The following is a 19,271-nucleotide window of genomic DNA, read 5'->3' as shown; positions in this document are numbered from 1 at the left end:
ATAATTATCCCAAACCTTCATTATGATGGATTTACTTCATTTTCCACCAGAGGAAACAGAAAACAAAATATATATTTCCCCCCTCATGTCGCCAACGTAGCATGGTTCTGAAATCAGTTCCAGCACCTGTCATTATTCTACCTGTTGCTGTGGGAAGCGGGCAACATCAGCAGTTGCGTGTTGAGTCACAGTAGCCCCCCAATAATTCACACTTCACACATCAATTTTTGTTTAAGGTTTTTGGCATAAATTTTTGGCCACAACTTTATTAAAATACAAAAATGTGAGTGGTTGCTTAGGCATTGGTTATGACTATCTGTCCTTGCCCTCAGGGACAGAGCTGGCCTTCCGGACACCAGCGGAAGCCAGCGTGGGAAACAAGTATTGGGTGAGAAATAAAGCCGGGAACCAGACCATTACTTCTCACCCTCATGTTCCTGTGGGGCTTGCACGGCCCAAGTCCGACTCCGGGGACAAGGACGAAAAAATGGCAAGCCCCTGGATTTCCTTTAACGGAATTCCCATTCGCATCATTTGGAGGGGTAGGCACTTACCCCTCCAAGCACAAATTTAACCAATGCCTAACCGCCATGGAGCCCTCAGCTCCCCGCCAAACCACTCACAGCCCCAGCCAAGACCTCAGCTTAGCCACCACCGCACCCAGCCAAACCTCATTTCCAGAAGCAGAAAGGTGCACACCATCAGCTCTAAATAGTGCTGCCGCAGGATAGGAGATTTCATGGTGAAAAATCACCTCTCCGCCCAGTTCCACAATCCTTTTGGAAACAGCCGCATTGATGCGCTTCCTGGCCCTTTCCGTGGCCACCGGGCAACGACTTCCCAGCCAAACACGTCGTTGCAGAAGCTTAGACCAAAATATCTTCGCTGTGGGCACCATTGCCCGCAGCGTCTCCAGGTCAGCCAAGATTGCGGCACGCAACGATAAACAGTCCGTGGCAACCAGGTCATTCTCCCCCAGCTGCACCACGATAGCCTCTGGCGGCCCTTCCAGGAGCAACTGCCTTCGAATTCGTGGCAAAAACTCCGACCACCGCATTCCTCGTCTGGACAGCCAGGAGACCCGAACATGTGAAGGAAGGCCGAGACCTGGACCCAATTCGGACTGCCGTGCCGCAACACCAGCCCAATGGATGATGCTGTGCCCCACCATCCATATGCGTATGGCTGACAAACCTGGGATAAAGAAACAAAACAGTATCAGACACTACATCGTTAGCGAACATATCCCCTGAACGCATTTGACTTCCAACGACCCAAATCCTGTATTCTAGCAGCTGACAAACCCCAATGAGCTGCAGTCGTGGCAGCCCCTATCCTGAAGGAATGGGGGGCAAAATCAGAAGCCACGCCACCACAGGCCAGGATAGCCTTACGCATCACCCCTGCGAACTGGTGCCTTGTAAGGGGTGACCCATTCTCGTGCCGGAGCAGCGGCCCATCCTCTTGCGCCCTCACCACTAGATACTTGTTAATATCCTTTACTGGGCAAGGGCCTGCCGCCCCAGTGGCAGGGAGACGAATGAGAGCCCCCTTGCCCCCCTGATCCGTCTTTGAATGCCTAATCATAATTCTCAATTCCGCAGGGGATAGCTGCACATCCTGGAGCAGAAGGCCCCTGGAACGACCATCCCTGTGGTCTTCCACCACTAGTTCACCCACTCTCAATGCTCCAAAGAAGGCCATTGAAAAGGCAGCCGAAAACAGGCGGGCCTCATAGTCAGACCAACACACCACCCGCAGACTTTTGCGCATTTTGCTCAACAGTTCAAAAGAGATGGGGCGTCGGTTTGGTGGCCGAGAAGGACAGAGACGACCCCAACCCTCGAGGGCTCTGCGAACAACAAACTTCACACAAGGATCGGTGTCAAAATATGTCTTACAGAAAAATGCTATAGCAGCTGCCTGCATCCTAAGTGTCTTGCCCGCACGCCCCATCTGGAATAAATGAGCCAAATATTGTAGCACCTGCGAAGAGGTGGGTGGGACCCCAGCTAGCCCCCTGGCTGATTGGCACAGAAATGCCAGAAAATCAGCCCAAGCTTTCCCGTAAGATCTCAAGGTAGAAGGGGAAACCGATGCCACTACTCCCTGAAAAACTAATTGCTGCCAAGGTTCCAGAGATGATCCGGGAAACATTCCGGACGTATCCGCGCCTCTGGAACCAGAAGTCTGAACCGCTCCATCTGAAAACGGGACAGAGCATCAGCAATTTCGTTAGACACCCCAGGAATAAAACGTGCGGAAAAAACTATATTACAACGTAGGCAGTGCAGCACAAATGCCCGCAAAAGGGCAGACACCCTGGGCGAGCGAGATGACAGTTTGGCCAACACAGTCACCACCGCCTGGTTATCGGTCCAGAAGCAGACACGACGGTTCCTGAACTCCTCGACCCACAAGTGCACTGCCACTGCAATTGGAAAAAACTCGAGAAAGGTTAGGTCACGCGTAATCGCACTTCCCTGCCACCCAGCCGGCCAACGCTGGGCGCACCATCGACCTTTCCAGTAAAGACCAAATCCCAGGGAACCTGCAGCATCGGAATGCACCTGGAAGTCATTATGCAAGTTCAAGGTGTCTTGCCATAAGGACACCCCATTGAATTCCTCCAGGAATTCGAGCCAGATGCGAAGATCCGCACGCACCTCACAAGAGAGGCGAACCCGATGGTGCAGAGCCTTCAACCCTACGGTGAGGCGCGCCAAGCGTGAACAGAAGGGGCGCCCAGGAGCCACCACTCTACAGGCGAAATTCAGGTGTCCCAAAAGCGACTGGAGTTGCCTGAGCGACACTTTCTTCAGAGGAAGTAGCTCCTCTATAATCTTCCTCAAGGCAACCAACTTGTCCCCTGGCAAGCTGGAAGTCTGAGCCACAGTATCCAGAAGGATACCCAGGTAAGTGAGCTAGGTCGAAGGACCCTCCGTTTTGTCAGCGGCGAGCGGAACCCCCAACTCCTGTGTAAGGTCAGCGAAGGCCTGCAGCAACACCACGCACTCGCCGGTATCGCTCGCCGAGGCCAGTAAAAAATCATCCAAATAATGGGTGACTCCGCCCAAACCTGTTTTAAATTTTAGGGCCCACTCTAAAAAGGTACTAAACGCCTCAAAAGCGGCACATGCAACGGAACATCCCATAGGCATAGCTTTGTCAAAGTAATAGCTGCCCTCGAACTGAAAACCAAGCAGCCAAAAATCCTCCGGATGAATTGGCAAAAGGCGAAATGCCGACTCGATATCGCATTTCGCCAATAAAGCTGCATGGCCGAACTTCCTAATCATCTTGATCGCTTGATCAAGAGAAGCATACCTCACGGAGCAGAGCTCTGGTGGAATAACATCATTGACCGACGTGCCCGTGGGATGTGACAAATTATGAATTAAACGAAATTCACCAGGGGCCTTTTTTGGCACGATACCCAATGGGGATACATGCAAATTATGAAAGGGAGGTTTATCAAAAGGGCCAGCCATACGCTGCATGGCTACCTCTTTCGCAATCTTCTTGCGAGCAACCTGAGGCAGCTCGCGAATTGACTTTTGGTTAGCAGGATTCTGTGCCACGGGAGGCATGGCTACAGGAATCCGAAAACCCACGGAAAAACCATTGTTCAGATAGACCGCAGCCTCCCTATTGGGGTAAGACTGCAGCCACAATTGCAGGGGCTGTAAGCGAACCGGAGTGTATGCCATGGAGGTCAATGCGTTATTTCCCTGCTGTTGAAGTTGCAGGGGAGGGGGTTGGTTTTTGACTTTGCTGAGAACCCCCTCTGCCCCCTCGAAAGGGCCGGCGACCACCGAAACAAGAGGAAGCAGCATGCGAACCATTGCACCTCTCACATACATGGGCATATCTGCACCCCTGCCGCTGACAGGAGCCCTTGTTAAAGTCCCAGCATAGGAGCCGGCGGCTAGTTCTAAAGGCTGCCGGCTTGAATTTCTGCACTTCTGGCGCTTTCTTATCGATGAGTGGGGCCACGTGGGTGGTCCAGACATCTAGATCCCTACGATCCCAACGGGCCGTGGGAATTTTGGCCGCTCGGTGCCTGAAATTCTCATCATATTTGATCGCGGCCTTTTCACCAGCTTTGGTGAAGGCAGAGCGAACAATAGATAAGTAGACAAACAAGTGGAGAGACCTCCGAGGATAGGCTGCCACAACAACACCAGCGAAGACTTGAAAACAATCGAGCCAATGTTCGAATGTCCTGTCTGCAATGGCGGTACCATGACGCTTCTTGGAAGAAGGCCCCCTCTCCTGGTCCTCCGACGGTGGGGCCAATTTGAAAATGTCTACATAACGGCCATTCAATATCCTAGACCGAAGCTTTGTAGCCAGGTGTGAACCAGGAATAATGTCCCTGGCCGAGTTGGTAGAGACCTTAGTGTCAGGTACCAGCACACCATCCCTACACTCTTGAACGGCCCCGTACTTAGCACGGTGCGTATTGGCCCTCCGTTCCCAGGCCCACCTCGGGAGCCCTGAAGCCGTCTCACCAAAACCCCAATAAAGTGCCATTGATTTATCAGCCTCATCATCCGAGCTAGATGACGTACCCGTATAAGAAGAAGAAGAGTCCGCCCTTCTACGTTTGGCATGCTTCCGGGAAGATCTTCTACGATGACGCTTTCCCCCCGAAGATCTCTTAGCCGGGACTGGTAAGCTATCTTCCATAGAAGAGGCAGTGTCAGAATTTGGCTGAGAAGGACCCGGATCCCGTGCTAAATCTGAAACAGAATAAGAGGAAGACATGTCGTCCCTCCTCCGCTGAGCGTGCTTCCGAGGAGACCTCCTGCGACAACGTTTTCCGCCTGAAGACCTCCTGGCAGGAACTGGCAAACCGTCTTCAATAGAAGACTCCGTATCAAGGTTCGGCTGTTCTACACCTGAAGCTGCTGGAAAAGAAACAACACGTGAGAGGCCAGAACCTGACGCCACCTCATCGGGCGGCTGGGCAGTCCTGCCCCGGCGGTTAGAAGACGCCGAAGGGTTCCTCCTCCCCGAGGCCCTCCCAGCAGGATGACTTGTCCTCCGCGAACGGCCACGAGCAGCAGGTAAGTAAAGGGGTTGGGTTAGCTGGGAATCAGCTCCGACACCCCCAGCTGATAACCCTTCTCCCCCATCCTCGCTAGCTGCCGATGAAACCGGTGACGACGCCCTCACTGGATGAGGCGGCCTTGCAGACGTGGAAGGCTGACTGGAGCATTGTTGAAGAAAACCATCCATATCCACCGCAAATCGGGACAAGGCTTCCGGGTCACCAGCCATGCTTGCCACCAAAGACTGTACCCGCCCCACTGGCTGTCTTGGAGCAGGAGAGCGCAGCGCCTGGGATGGACCTCTAATAGGCCGTTTTGCGGTGATAGGTGTGCCAGAGCGGGTTGCCGCTTTCTTCGGAGCCATACCTGCTAGTTTAGAGACAAACGAAAGGCCAAGAAAGCGCACTTAATAATAAACCAGAAGACTATCAACTTTGAAGAGGAATTGGCCACAGCTGGCCCAATCGCCTTCTGACACTGGCGTACTGTTGTTGTTCCCACTAGCAACTTAAAATTAAAGAACCAGTAAATTCAAGAAATAACGTGCTTAACTAATAACTAAAGGGAATAAAATACTACTTAAATTAATTCGAAGAACAATCCAATGTATATCCCTTCCTCAAAAAGAGGAGATGCAATACCAGGCTAAGCCACCAGGTGGGCCTGTACAAAATGAATTAAAGCTAACTGCAATACGTAGGTCAACCAGAAGGTGGCTCTCGATGGCCTAGTCAATTAAGCAGAACAGCTGCAGTGCAGCACTGGGCCACTGGGGGAGCTCGCGAGCAGACAGCCGCAATAGCTCCCAACGGCCACTAGAGGGCCGGCAAGGAGTCAAGAGACAACGCAGCGAAACAAATTGGAGGACTCCAATGAGTCAGGAAGGCCCTCCGGGGTTGAGTTACAGGCCGCGCCAAGGCCTCAGGCCTGCGCAGGCCTCACGAGCGCTGGCGCGGTTAGCGAGCAGCTCTGCCTCGCCGCCGGCGCTCCTCAGGGCCGAGCGAGAGCGGACGCTCCACCGCGCCGCTTCAATAGGCCAGCTGCCTCCGTTTCTCCCCAGGAGCTCCGGAAGGTGGGGGCGCGGCAGCCGCGCCGCCGGAGCCGGGAACACTCGCCGTCGACCCAGCCCGGTAAGCCACAAGGGCGCAAGCGGGGTTGAGGATGGGGGGGCGGTCGCGCTCCGCGTTGCGGAGCCGCGATCCCCGTCAATGAGGGAGAGGCGTGGCGAGCTCGCGCCGAACACGGAAAGGGGGCGGCGGCCGCGAAGCTCTCCCCTGAAGGAAGAACCGGGGCCTCCGATTTACAAGAAACCGGGCCCTAGGCTGCCGGGACGGCAGGGGGGGGAGGGGAGGGAAACGACCGCGATCCGCGGCTGCGGATCTGCAACGAAGCCAAAAAGGGGGTGGAGGCGGCGTTCCAGCAGCACAGGAAAGCGGCCGCGACTTTCCCTGTAAGGCCTCCCCAGGCCGGGGGGGGGGGGTCCCCACCCTCAGCCTTCTAATAACCACCAGTCCTAATTAGATTTCAGGGTAGAAGAAATCAAACAACCAGTAGCATAGGAAGGGAGGTGGGCGAAGGGAGAAGGAGAAATGAAGGAATATAGGAAAGGAGGGAGCAAAGAAAGAGATAAAAGAAGGGTTAAGCGGCAGGAGGTTAGGATTTTTTCCAGGCCCAAATACAACCGTCTCAGGAAGCTCCTCAGGCTCCTCGATCCGATGCAAAACGGCCAAGAAGCCGTGCCCAAGTCTGTCCCCTGTATATATAGCCTCTGACCCCTCCTCCGAAATGGCAACCATCAAAACACCCCAGCAACCCAGTTAACCATTTAAATGGTCGGGATTCAATTAAATTTGCCTAGTCACTGGAGGGTGGCCTGTTCCCAACCGCAACACGTGCTCTCTGCTAGGGAGAACACGCTTTGCCAAGGTGTGTTTGTGGCTGTCAGCAGGGCAATGAAAGATACTGTGCAAAAAATGTGGGCAGGAAGTGTAAGGTGTAGTGCAGCCTTGCAAGAACCACAGGCTTGTGGCCTAAGCTTAAACATATGGGACCAAGAGCCTTGCGGCACCTGAAGCCTAACAAATTGATAAAATAACCCAAATCAGCAGAGGGAAACCTGTGGCCTACAGGCCTCATTAGCCCTATTAGGCCTGCGATTTTGGCCTGACAGACCACTTTGGACAAACCATGCCCAATTGTCAGTAGTCACCTGATAACATATGATGTCAGATGCAGAGATCTTTTATGTGTGATAGGGGAACTTTGGTCCTAGTGCTGTGGCACCACAGCTCTGACATACTCGCCCACACCTTGAAGCTCAAATCTGAGGTGCCATCTTCCCATTTTTTTATTGCGAGAACATGGCGTCCACTTTGGTTGCCATGATTTTGCTCGATTTTGTGCCACTCTTTCCTCCCCAAAAGCGATTTTTTGGGCACACGCAGTGCCCCCAAACACTCATGTTGGGGTGCCACATGAGACCATGCCCTTCAGTGCTTTTGGGGGGGGGGATCACAATATCATGGCAACCAAAATGGCCGCCATTTTTGTGCAATAAAAAATGAGATGCCCCAGTTTATCTGGGACACTTGTGGGGTATGTACTTAGATGGCGGATGAGCCTCTGCCTAGGGTATAAGAAGACAGCAGGTGTGTGTGTGTGTGTGTGTGTGTGTGTGTGTGTGTGTGTGTAAGAGAAAACACAAAAAACCCTCTGCCTGTTGCCTTTTGATTGTGTCTGTTAACAGCTTCAAACATTCATGGTCAGAGACTTCTCATTGCCATCAAGCCATGCTGTGGGGAGGGTGATTTCCTTCTGCTTATGCGAGAGTTTTAATAGCACAAGGATGGAAGACTGAAGAAACCCCAACTAAAGAATCATGGCAAGAAAAAATGATGGACTATGCAGAACTGGCAAAATTGACATATAAGCTACGAGACAAGGATAACTGTGACTTTAAAGATGAATGGGAACCCTTTACAAAGTATTTGAAGACACAACAAAGTGAACTGGACTCCTTGGCTGGCTTTGAATAAAAATTCACAAACTTTTTTATTGATGATAATCAGCTAAATAGTTTGAGGATCTATACAACTATGTAACATGCAGAAAACAGCATTCTTAGAGAAATCAAAGACTGGAACTGAGGGAAGTTGTGGGGTGGGGTGGGGTGGGGTTTCTGTGGGAGGTAGCGGGAGGGAGGAAAAATGGGGGGGGGGAATAAGGATGATATGTTTCTGGATAATATGTTTTGTTTTCATTTTGAATAAATAAAAGTTTTTAAAAAACAACAACATATCTTTAGGCACTAAGCAAAAACATCCCTCTTCTGTTAGGCCTTTGGCTAATTAAACAATCTGTGGCCTTTTAAACTGGGGAGGGGGTATTGTTTCGTTCTTGTGTTTTTATACTGTAAACCAATCCTTGGATGATGGACAGCATTGTATTATTATTATTATTATTATTATTATTATTATTATTTATTTATTGCAGAGTGATGTTACTTCAAACAGTCATGGCTTCCCCCAAAGACTTCTGGGAGCTGTAGTTGTTAGGGTGCAGAGAGACCCCCCATCACCTCACAGAGCCACATTTCCCATAGTTCCCTGTGAAGAGGGATTGATTATTAAATCCTTCAGGGAATTGTAGCTCTCGGAAGGGGAAAGGGGAGTCTCCTAGCAACTCTCAGCACCTTTAATAAACTACAACTCCCAGAATTCTTTGGGGGAAGTCATGAAGTGGTGTCACAGAGTTTTAAATGTATGGTGTGACTGGATGGACTCTGACTGTTAATAGTAGGGGCGGGGAGCGAGGAAAATGGAAAACCCAAGCACACCTTGTGCAATTTAATAGCAATTCTCCCCTGAAAATGCTGGAGAAATTTATTGTTCTTGGAAGGTTTTGTCTTACTTCCACCCTCTCAAGAAATGGTCAAAAAAGGAGAAAATGTTGAAAATTAGGATACTTTGAATGTACAGTTAGTAGTGGTGCCATATTTCAAAAAGTAAAAACCAGGACTCCCCAAAAACCTGAGAGGAGTTGAGCTTTATGCCCCCCCAAAACACACACAAAAATAAAAATAAAATGAGATTTTTCGATTGACTTGCCTAAGATCCAGGACAAAGTACTGCCTTTGGGAAGTTACAGCCGGGAATTGGGGAAAATCCGAACATACGGCAGCCCTAACCATTAGAAAGAATTACTAGGAGGAATGGAGTTTGGAAGTATTCTGCTGTTTAAAAGCAGGCAGGCACATAACACAACCAGAGGAGAGATCGGCAGGTCAACCCACTTGCAACCGTGATGTGATTAGGTGTGATTTTGTTTCTGCTTTAGAGAAAGAAGCTTGCCGGCAGATATCCCTCTGGGCTGCAATGCATTAAGGGCAATAATGATTTAACAAGACCACTTATGCTCTGTTTATCCTTTTGCTGCTGGCACAAACGATCAGTTGGCTTTTGGACACTACTCGAGAATCAATTCATTCCACCAAGGACTCCCAAGACTGGATTAGCCATTCCTGTGAGCAACATCCAAATTAGTTGTTGTGAGTGGGTTTCTCCTCTCCCGCTCCTCTCCAGTTGATGATGCACTTTGCATTCTTTTTAACCAATCAAACATCAAGGAAAAACTAAATGTGTCAATTGTGGTTTTGGACACTGTGCTAATCAGCTCCTCTACACTTGTCTTGCAGAAAAGTCCTACCTACTTGCTCATGTTGGAGCAGGGCAGTGGGCGGTCAGCGGGTGCGGGGAGAATTGAGAAATTCTGCTTTTTTCTAACCTATTTGAAAAGGCATTGGGTATTTGCAATTCTTCCTGTTTGGAAGAAAGAGTGGATTTTGTGAATGAACAGCTCCACCTACTGGTCGTTATGTGATCCGGGCCATGAAAAGGTTTTGTTTCTGTTTTATTTAATTTAAATAAAAATCAGTGCATTTGAATCTGCAGATGTTTGTTCCCAGAAAGCTGAAAGGGTTTGAAAGAGGGATTGTTCCTTTCACATTCACTAAGTTGCATTGTGGGGAACATAAACAGCTCGTTGGGACTGGTAGGGTGGAAGGAAAGGAGGCTGCCAGTAGGTGGAGCCAGAAGCAATGACAGATGGGGCCAACTAATTTGTGTTTCAGTGCTGTCCTCCTCTCTGCTGTGTTTTACAAGGGCAACTATGAGACTAAGGGCTGACCTAAGCCTCTGTTTGCCCCACCACTTTCCCCGGGGGAAATCTGATATTTAGTGCTGACTTGGAACAAATCGCAATTGGGTGTCATATAGCTCTGGGCTGGCTGTGGTCTAAACCACAGACGTGCAAGGGAGAAACGTGCTAAGAGGAAGGCACACTTGGCAAATCCACACCGTGATCAACTCCCGCCTGGAAACTGATGTCCCCACTCTGGAAGGATGTGTGCATCCAGAATTGGCCTCCATAGTCACTTACGGACTCATTGTTAAAACCATGTTTATGGAAGACAATCTTACTCGGCTACGAGTGATTGCCAAAGAAGAAGAAAACCACAGAGCCTTTGTGAAGTAGGATGTCCCTGCATTCTAACATTATGAGACAGGGAGGGAAGCCTTTCTTCACCCTCTTTCTTCACACTGTGCATAATATTAGACACCTGTATCGTGACATCTCGCCGACAAAGGTCAGTATAGTTAAAGCTATGGTTTTCCCAATAGTGATGTATGGAAGTGAGAGCTGGACCATAAAGAAGGCTGATCACCGAAGAATGGATGCTTTTGAATTATGGAGCTAGAGGAGACTCTTGAGAGTCCCATGGACTGCAAGATGATCAAAGGAAATCAGCCCTGAGTGCTCACTGGAAGGACAGATCCTGAAGCTGAGGCTCCAATACTTTGGCCACCTCAGGAAAAGAGAAGACTCTCTGGAAAAGACCCTGATGTTGGGAAAGATTGAAGGCACAAGGAGAAGGGGACGACAGAGGACAATATAGTTGGACAGTGTTCTCGAAGCTACTAACATGAGTTTGACCAAACTGCGAGAGGCAGTGGAAGACAGGAGTGCCTGGCATGCTCTGGTCCATGGGGTCACAAAGAGTCGGACACTACTAAATGGCTAAACAACAACAACTCTTTTTAAAAAAATAATCTTGCAGTCCCACCACATATGGTAAAACGTACCTTCCGCTTCTTTACATCTCCAACAGTGTTTTTGTTCTTTTATACATTTCTGCCAATTTTACTGGTGTGGTATGCCACATATACATCATGTTCATATAATTCTCTTTTAACAATATGCAATCCATGAATTTCAATTTCAATTTCAAATTTCAAATTTCAAATTTCAAATTCTGGGCAACAATTTATTATGCTTATAATAATTTATTACAAGATAGAAGGCCAGCAGCAGCAGCAGCAGCCATAGATACGACAATCTTTATTGTCCCATACAGAACAACGAAATTGGGAGAAAATAAATCTACATCAGACATTTAAAAACCCACAATCCTGCTATTCCAGCTACCCCAGCCTGGTCAGCCCCTAAAAACTCTTGATACCCCATAATTGAATACAATATACCCACATAAAGACTACCTTACACTGCATTTAAAGCCAGAATTGCAATTGGGTAGAAACTGTTTCTCAGGCAGCTAGTCCTAGTCTTTATAACCCTGGACCTTCTTCCAGAAGGCAGAAGCTGAAAGAGATCATTTCCGGGGTGTGCACTATCCTGCGCTATCTCTGCAGCTTTCTTATGGCACCTGGAAGCATAGATTTGCTCTAAGGTGGGAAGAGTGCACCCAATTACTCTCTCAGCAGTCTTTACAACCCTGGACAGCATTGTTCTGACCGTGCAGCTCCCAAACCACACACACAGGCCATAAGTTAATGCACTCTCAACAGTACAATGGTAAAATGCCGTCAGCAGGTCCTTTGAGAGATTGTTTTTCTGGAGGATTCTCAGAACATAGAACCTCTGCTGTGAAGAGGCCATGGAGAGGCAACAGGATGCTTCCTCGCAGCTACAGCTACTGCCACCGCTCAGGACAAGTACCTACTCATCTTCCTGCCTAAGCCTGGCAGCAGAAGCACTGGTGAGGGGAATAGGGACATTCCAGAATCAAATCAGAAGCTGGGATGGCTGTTGTAATTTCTGGAATGTATGTAGCTGGAAAAAATGGGGTACTTGGAGGGTCCCATTTTTGGCACTCTATAGCCCCCCCCCCCCCCGGATATGCTATGATGACACATGAGCAGGGTTTCCATATGTCCAAAATTTCCATGTTGATGCTAAGCAGGTCTGGATCTGCTCAGTGCCCTGATGGAAGAAATGCAAGATTTTTTTTAAAAAGGTTACGAGAGACCAGAAGTAATGGAAAAAAGAAACCCACTTCCTGTAAAACTCAAAAAAGAAGAAGTCATTTTTTGTTTGCTTATTTGTTTGCTTTCTCCTGTTCCAACTTCTTTTTCTCTCTTTCTTGGAGATGACTTTCCCGGTTCGTATTCAGACAGGGTTCCATCGTCTCAGTTTCTCTAAGCAAATTCTGCCTGGCATCTGAGTGACAAGGGAGATCAGCCAGTTGATAATTGGGTCTAATTGAAGATGGTAGCATCCTTTACCTGCAGGCAAATGATACTCAGTCAGGTGTAGAACATTTTGAAAATGTCATGGCAATTGCTTCCAGGCTGGTCCAACGAAATCACCCACTTAGCAATGAAATGGATGAACCATTTCTCATCCCTGGTCAATGGAATCAGTCAGACTGCATTGTAAATAATGAATTGGGAAGCCAGGGGGAAAAACGTGTCCATTTCTCTAGCCTGGAGACAATTGATGTGTGTGAGGGCAAAAATATAGGCTTACAGAAGTTTTAACCCATCCAACTAAACACGGCCTATTAATAGTAGCCCACCAAGGCCTTGACAAATAAGGGAAATCAAATTTGGTACTCTCATGAACTGTGGATCTGCTCCTGGAAAAACACACCACCAGGTTACACCACCACCCTGGGCAGAACTTATTTTAGGGGCCAGGCAGACATTGGAGTCAACACATAAACTAAGAACGTAAGAGGAGGTTGCTGGATCAGGCCAATGCCCCATCTTGTCTGGCATCATCTTCTCAAAGTTGCCAACCTGAGAGCAGGACTGAAGTGTAGCTGGGTTCCCATGAGGCAAGACACAGTGATAACAGCAAGAACCTTTATTGAATTAAAATTATTATTATTATTATTATTATTATTATTATTATTATTATTATTATTATTATACTCCGCCCTCCCTGGCCAGAGCCGGGCTCAGGGCAGCTAACGCCAATAAAATCACAGTAAAAAAATAATGGGGGGGGGATGGGAAACCAATTTAAAATACAGGTTAAAATGCAATTTAAAATGCAGCCTCATTTTAAAAGTAGCCAATAGATCAAAACCATAAGGGGAGGGCAACATAAGGGTCAGACTGAGTCCAAACCAAAGGCCAGGTGGAACAGCTCTGTCTTGCAGGCCCTGCGGAAAGATGTCAGGTCCCGCAGGGCCCTGGTCTCTTGTGACAGAGCGTTCCACCAAGTCGGGGCCAGTGCTGAAAAGGCCCTGGCCCTAGCTGAGACCAATCTAACCACCTTGCGACCTGGGACCTCAAAATGTTGTCATTTCTGCACCTTAAGGTCCTCTGCGGGGCATACCAGGAGAGGCGGTCCCATAGGTACGTGGGTCCTAGGCCGCATAGTGCTTTAAAGGTCAAAACCATCACCTTAAACCTGACCCTGTACTCCACCAGGAGCCAGTGCAGTTGGTAAAGCACTGGATGAATGTGCAAGGACTAGACAACAGGGGCAAAGCAACTGCTTATATACATGTCTGAAGGCCTGGGCCACTCCCACTCCCAACATGATTAGCTGTCTAAACTTCCAAGCTACAAATCATGACTCCGAGTTTAAGGGCCAATGGCAGAGGCCCAAATCTTGGCATGTTCTGTGATTGGATAGCACGTATCGAATCAGAACACAGGGGCTCAGAATCCTTAGTCCAGACTCAAGCTCAGGCAAACACAGACCACTGAATACATAACAAGGATTCCAGCACAAGATTCAGCACCCACCTCTATGAATTTGTCTGATCTTCTAATCCACAGTTGGAGGCAGCAAAGCTTCCGAAGACCAGCTGCTGGAAACCCCAGGAAAGGAGAGGGATCTTGTGCTAGGATCCTGCTTGCGGCTTTCCCATAAGCATCTATTGGCCACTGTGAGAATGGGACGTTGGACTTGATGGGCCATTGGCTTGATCCTGCAGACCCTCTCCTCTTAGGTGCTTTAAAACCAATAGGTAAAGGTAAAGGGACCCCTGACCATTAGGTCCAGTTGTGGCCGACTCTGGGCTTGCGGCGCTCATCTGACTTTATTGGCCGAGGGAGTCGGCGTACAGCTTCTGGGTCATGTGGCCAACATGACTAAGCCGCTTCTGGCAAACCAGAGCAGCGCATGGAAACGCCGTTTACCTTCCCGCCAGAGCGGTACCTATTTATCTACTTGCACTCTGACGTGCTTTTGAACTGCTAGGTTGGCAGGAGCAGGGACCAAGCAACGGGAGCGTACCCAGTCGTGGGGATTCGAACCGCCGACCTTCTAATCGGCAAGTCCTAGGCTCTGTGGTTTAACCCACAGCGCCACCCGTGTCCCGTTAAAACCAATACATTGCTTTAAAACCTCTAAGTAATTTCCAAAAATATAGGGGGAAAACCTGACATTTATTTATTTTAATACGTTTAGATCTCTCCTTTATTATCAGTGTCTTCTCAGTTCCCAGGTGATCACCCATCCCGGCGCTGAGCAGACCCAAACCATCAGCAGCCTGATGTGTTCTCCAGCCGTGCCCTAGGCATTTGTCAGGGAAACGGGGTGTACATAACATTGCTTGTGGCGGAGGAGCGGGTGCTGATGCAGCCCCCGGGACACCAATTGGCCAACCTTTCTCTGCAAAAAAGAGGGAGAGAAAGAGAGAGAAAGAGCAGGCTGCATAATGCTGCTTAAATCTAAGTCATCCCAATTTACAGGTTTGCTGAGACGGACCCTGAGGACATTTGCTGAATTATGAGAGGAAGCAATCAGCTGTTGTTATTTTGTTTTATTTTTCACTCCCTGGGATCACGGCGGCATTTCTGGGCTGGTTTCCAGGATTGTGGCAAACGGGTCTTGGTTCTCCATATGGATCCCGTAACTGGCAGCTGAAACAGCCAGACTCCCCTCTGGAGGAAGAAGGTGCAGAGGATGAAACCAGTCACTGGGGTTCAGCTATTTAGATTGCTGCTAACTGCTTTCCATTGGATTGGAGGAGGTCCCCGCGCCCCCTACTCTTAATAACGCAAGGAAACTGAGCGCAGTCTGCACACATATATCCCCTTGATTCTTAACACGTCACCATTAATAATGCAGGCTGTTTTGTTTCACGGCAACATAATTTTTAAAAGGAGCATCTCTGCAAGTCTTTCAGATGGATGTTGCTTGTCTAATTAGCAATATGTTTGTCACATTTCTGCCTCATTCCAAAGACAATAGCTCCCCAAATGCGAGAGCTTTCATTGCATCTCATTAAGAATGTATGGGCCATTACAGTTATGATACCTGTGATAGTATTGACTGTTTGGAGGAGGAAAAATAACATCCACAACACACAAACACAAGCTCAAGCTCACATATGTGTACACACACCAGGACTACAGTCATACCTTGGGTTACAGACGCTTCAGGTTGCGTGTTTTCGTATGTGCCGAAACCCAGAAGTACCGGAACAGGTTACTTCTGGGTTTCGGCGCTCGCGCATGCGCAGAAGCACTAAATCGTGCTTTGCGCATGTGCAGAAGTGCCGAATCGCAACCCACACATGCGCAGACGCGGCACTGCGGGTTGCGAACATGCCTCCCATACGGATCACATTCGCAACCCAAGCATCCACTATATTTCAAAGGCTTCATCTTCTTTTTTTGTAAGAACTTGGAAGGCACACGAATCTCAAATTCAAGAGGAAAATAAATGCAGCCTTTTGTCTATTCCCCACATCGATAAGGCAGCTCATTTGTTCTACTAAGCCTCTCTTTGAGAGGGAAATTCACCAGACATGTAATGCCACTCAGCCTAGGAAGAGCAAGTCATTACAGCTGGAGGTAAATGCATTTGAAAAATGAAATCGTTGAATTCTAATTAGTCGATGCCGGCACCAGCATCTGCAAAGCACTTTCTACATGCAAATCTTACTATTAATTATTATTTATTAGGGCCAGATTCAACTAAACAGTTGTGCTACAATGAGTCCCTCTAGGACAATGGGGCTTCCCCTCTCCTCCCCCTGTGCCCCCGTGCCCCACAATTAACTCGGGGGGAGGGAGTTCAGGAAAACCTCTAGAAGAGATATAGAATCATAGAAGAGTAGAGTTGGAAGGGAACACGAGGGTCATCTAGTCCAACCCCCTGCAATGCAGAAATCTTTTGCCCAATGTGGGGCTTGGATTAAGAGTCTCATGCTCTACCAGCTGATCTTATTCCATCTGGCAGGATGGAATGATACAATCAGCGTGGCGTTGAATTCCACCCTCAGTTTATTCATAGACTTACAGTGGTACCTCGGGTTACATATGCTTCAGGTTACGTATGCTTCAGGTTACAGACTCCGCTAACCCAGAAATATTACCTCAGGTTAAGAACCTTGCTTCAGAATGAGAACAGAAATCGCAGGGTGGTGGCGCAGCAGCAGTGGGAGGCCCCATTAGCTAAAGTGGTGCTTCAGGTTAAGAACAGTTTCAGGTTAAGAACAGACCTCCGGAATGAATTAAGTACATAACCAGAGGTACCACTGTATATGCATGTGGTTACTATGTGATTTACAAGTATCTCCAAGTACAAAAATGCATACAATTCAACAGTTAAAAAATGCAAAAATCCCACCCCATTCTGGTGAACATATCACAAAAAACATATTGCAATGTATAAAGACCTCCCAACTGGCATGCTTATTGTGTGGTTAGTATTCAAAGCTGACCCCGCCTCAAGAAGAAACAAACCATCACTCAAATGTCTGGTGGTACAGAAAAATGTTTGTCTGGTGCCAGAATACAAAAAGCTGGTGCTAGGCAAACTTCTCTGGGGAGAGCATTCCACAACTAATTAGAATAGCAAAATAATTACGAACAAAAGTAGAGCTTGCTGGATAAGGGCAAAAGTCCATCTATTCCAGAACTGTCTTCTGACAATGCCTATGGGAAGCTTCCAAGCAGAACTTGAGAACATGTACTCTTCCTACATGTAATTCTCAGCAACTGGTATTCAGAGGAGGTGAAACACAGCCATTGCAGCCAGTAATAACTGATAGATAGCCTTATTCTCCACGAATTTGCCTATCCTCTTTTAAAGCTATCCAAGTTGACCACCATCCCTACCTGATATGGGAGCAAATTCTATATTTTAACTATATACTTTGTGAAGTAGGATGTCCCTGCATTCTAATATTATGAGGCAGGAAGGAAAACTTTTCTTCATGCCCTTTCTTCACACTGTGCATAATATTAGACACCTGTATCATGACACCTTGCTGACAAAGGTCCGTATAGTTAAAGCCATGGTTTTCCCAGTACTGATGTATGGAAGTGAGAGCTGGACCATAAAGAAGGTTGATCGCCAAAGAATTGATGCTTTCGAATTCTGGTGCTGGAGGAGACCCTTGAGAGTCCCATGGACTGCAAGAAGACCAAACCTATCCATTCTGAAGGAAATCAACCCTGAGTGCTCACTGGAAGGACAGATCCTGAAGCTGATGCTCCAAGACTTTGGCCACCTCATGAGAAGAGAAGACACCCTGGAAAAGACCTTGATGTTGGGAAAGATGGAGGGCACAAGGCGAAGGGGACGACAGAGGATGAGATAGTTGGACAGTGTTCTCGAAGCAACCAACACGAGTTTGACCAAAGTGCGTGAGGCAGTGGAAGACAGGAGTGCCTGGCGTGCTCTGGTCCATGGGGTCACGAAGAGTCGGACAAAACTAAACGACTAAACAGCAACAATCATGACACATCTTAGTTGCCTTGTCTGTAAGCTGGGAAGTCTATTATTATTATTATTATTATTATTATTATTATTATTATTATTATTATTATTATATTTATATTTATACTCTGCCCATCTGGCTGGGTTGTCCCAACCACACTAGGCAGCTTCCAGCACATATAAGATCATAATAAAATGTCAAACATAAAAATTTCCCTATACAAGACTGCCTTCAGATGTCTTTTAAAAGTTGTGTAGTTCTTTATCTCCTTGACATCTGATGGGAGGGCGTTCCACAGGGCGGGTGCCACTGCCAAAAAGGCCCTCTGCCTGGTTCCTTGCAACTTCACTTCTCGCAGTGAGGGAACTGCCAGAAGGCCCTTGGAGCTGGACCTCCGTGTCTGGGCTGAATGATGGGGGTGGAGACGCTCCTTCAGCCTCTACAGGGCTGAAAATGTTTAAAGGGGGAATTGCTCCACCCTCTTGGTCATTTTTGGCTGCCCTTTTCTTAACATAATGTCTTTAAAAAATCCAAGACAAAACCCATTCAAAAGCACAGTCCTTAAATTGTGTCTCTATTTCTGCATTGTAGAAGGATGGTTGATTTAATGCAGGTGTTCGGTATGAAACAAGAAGCTGTCTTTTGACTGCTGTTATTTATTTACAATAAAACAAAGCCAGCTAAGGAGCTTTGGCCCAGCTGTGCCACAAAAGTGGATATCAGTGTTGCAGATGCCAAGATGATACTCTGATTTTTTATTTTTTTTTATGTGTGGGTATTACAGTTTTTGCTATGGCAGATGTGAGGCACACCTGTGCCTCCACAGACTTAGAGGGAAGGTGAATGCATTCTGCAAATTAAAAGCGTTCTGTAAACACTGATGGCACCTGGCTGATATTTTCCCAGCCTGCCGGATTCGAAATGCTTGAGCTATTTATTGGCTCAGGCAGTGTGAAAAAGATGGTCCAGGAACCTCTTCTCAACCTGCCGAATAAATGGGTAGTTGTTACTATCAACAGCTGCCATCTCTAGGGGCTGTTTCATACATGCAAGCCCATCCTGGGTGACTGCAGCTTCAGATGCAGGGATGCGTGTTACAGATACAACCCCACAGACAAAGAGATCTTACTTACCGTCTGATGCAATGTGAGGGTAAAACGCATTGTGTGACAATAGAGCCTTTCAGAGATTCAGCTGCCAGTCATCAAGGAAAAGGTAAATAATTC

General features: G+C 47.9%; 1 protein-coding gene across 1 annotated transcript; it reads right to left on the bottom strand.

The window, feature by feature from the left end:
* Positions 1-264: 264 nt before the first annotated feature.
* Positions 265-9,773, bottom strand: LOC144328787 (uncharacterized). Its single transcript, XM_077933617.1, has 4 exons — positions 9,766-9,773; positions 6,000-6,331; positions 4,575-4,910; positions 265-1,194 (listed from the first exon to the last, which is right to left on the bottom strand). The coding sequence occupies exons 1-4, from the start codon at positions 9,771-9,773 to the stop codon at positions 620-622; spliced, it is 1,251 nt and encodes a 416-aa protein (XP_077789743.1). The 3' UTR covers positions 265-619.
* Between the last annotated feature and the right edge of the window lie 9,498 nt (positions 9,774-19,271).

This window comes from Podarcis muralis, chromosome 8 (assembly GCF_964188315.1).
Source record: "Podarcis muralis chromosome 8, rPodMur119.hap1.1, whole genome shotgun sequence".
In the NCBI taxonomy this organism is placed as follows: domain Eukaryota; kingdom Metazoa; phylum Chordata; class Lepidosauria; order Squamata; family Lacertidae; genus Podarcis; species Podarcis muralis.
Note: the sequence above shows the minus strand (reverse complement) of the source record. Positions and strands in the feature narration are given on the sequence as shown.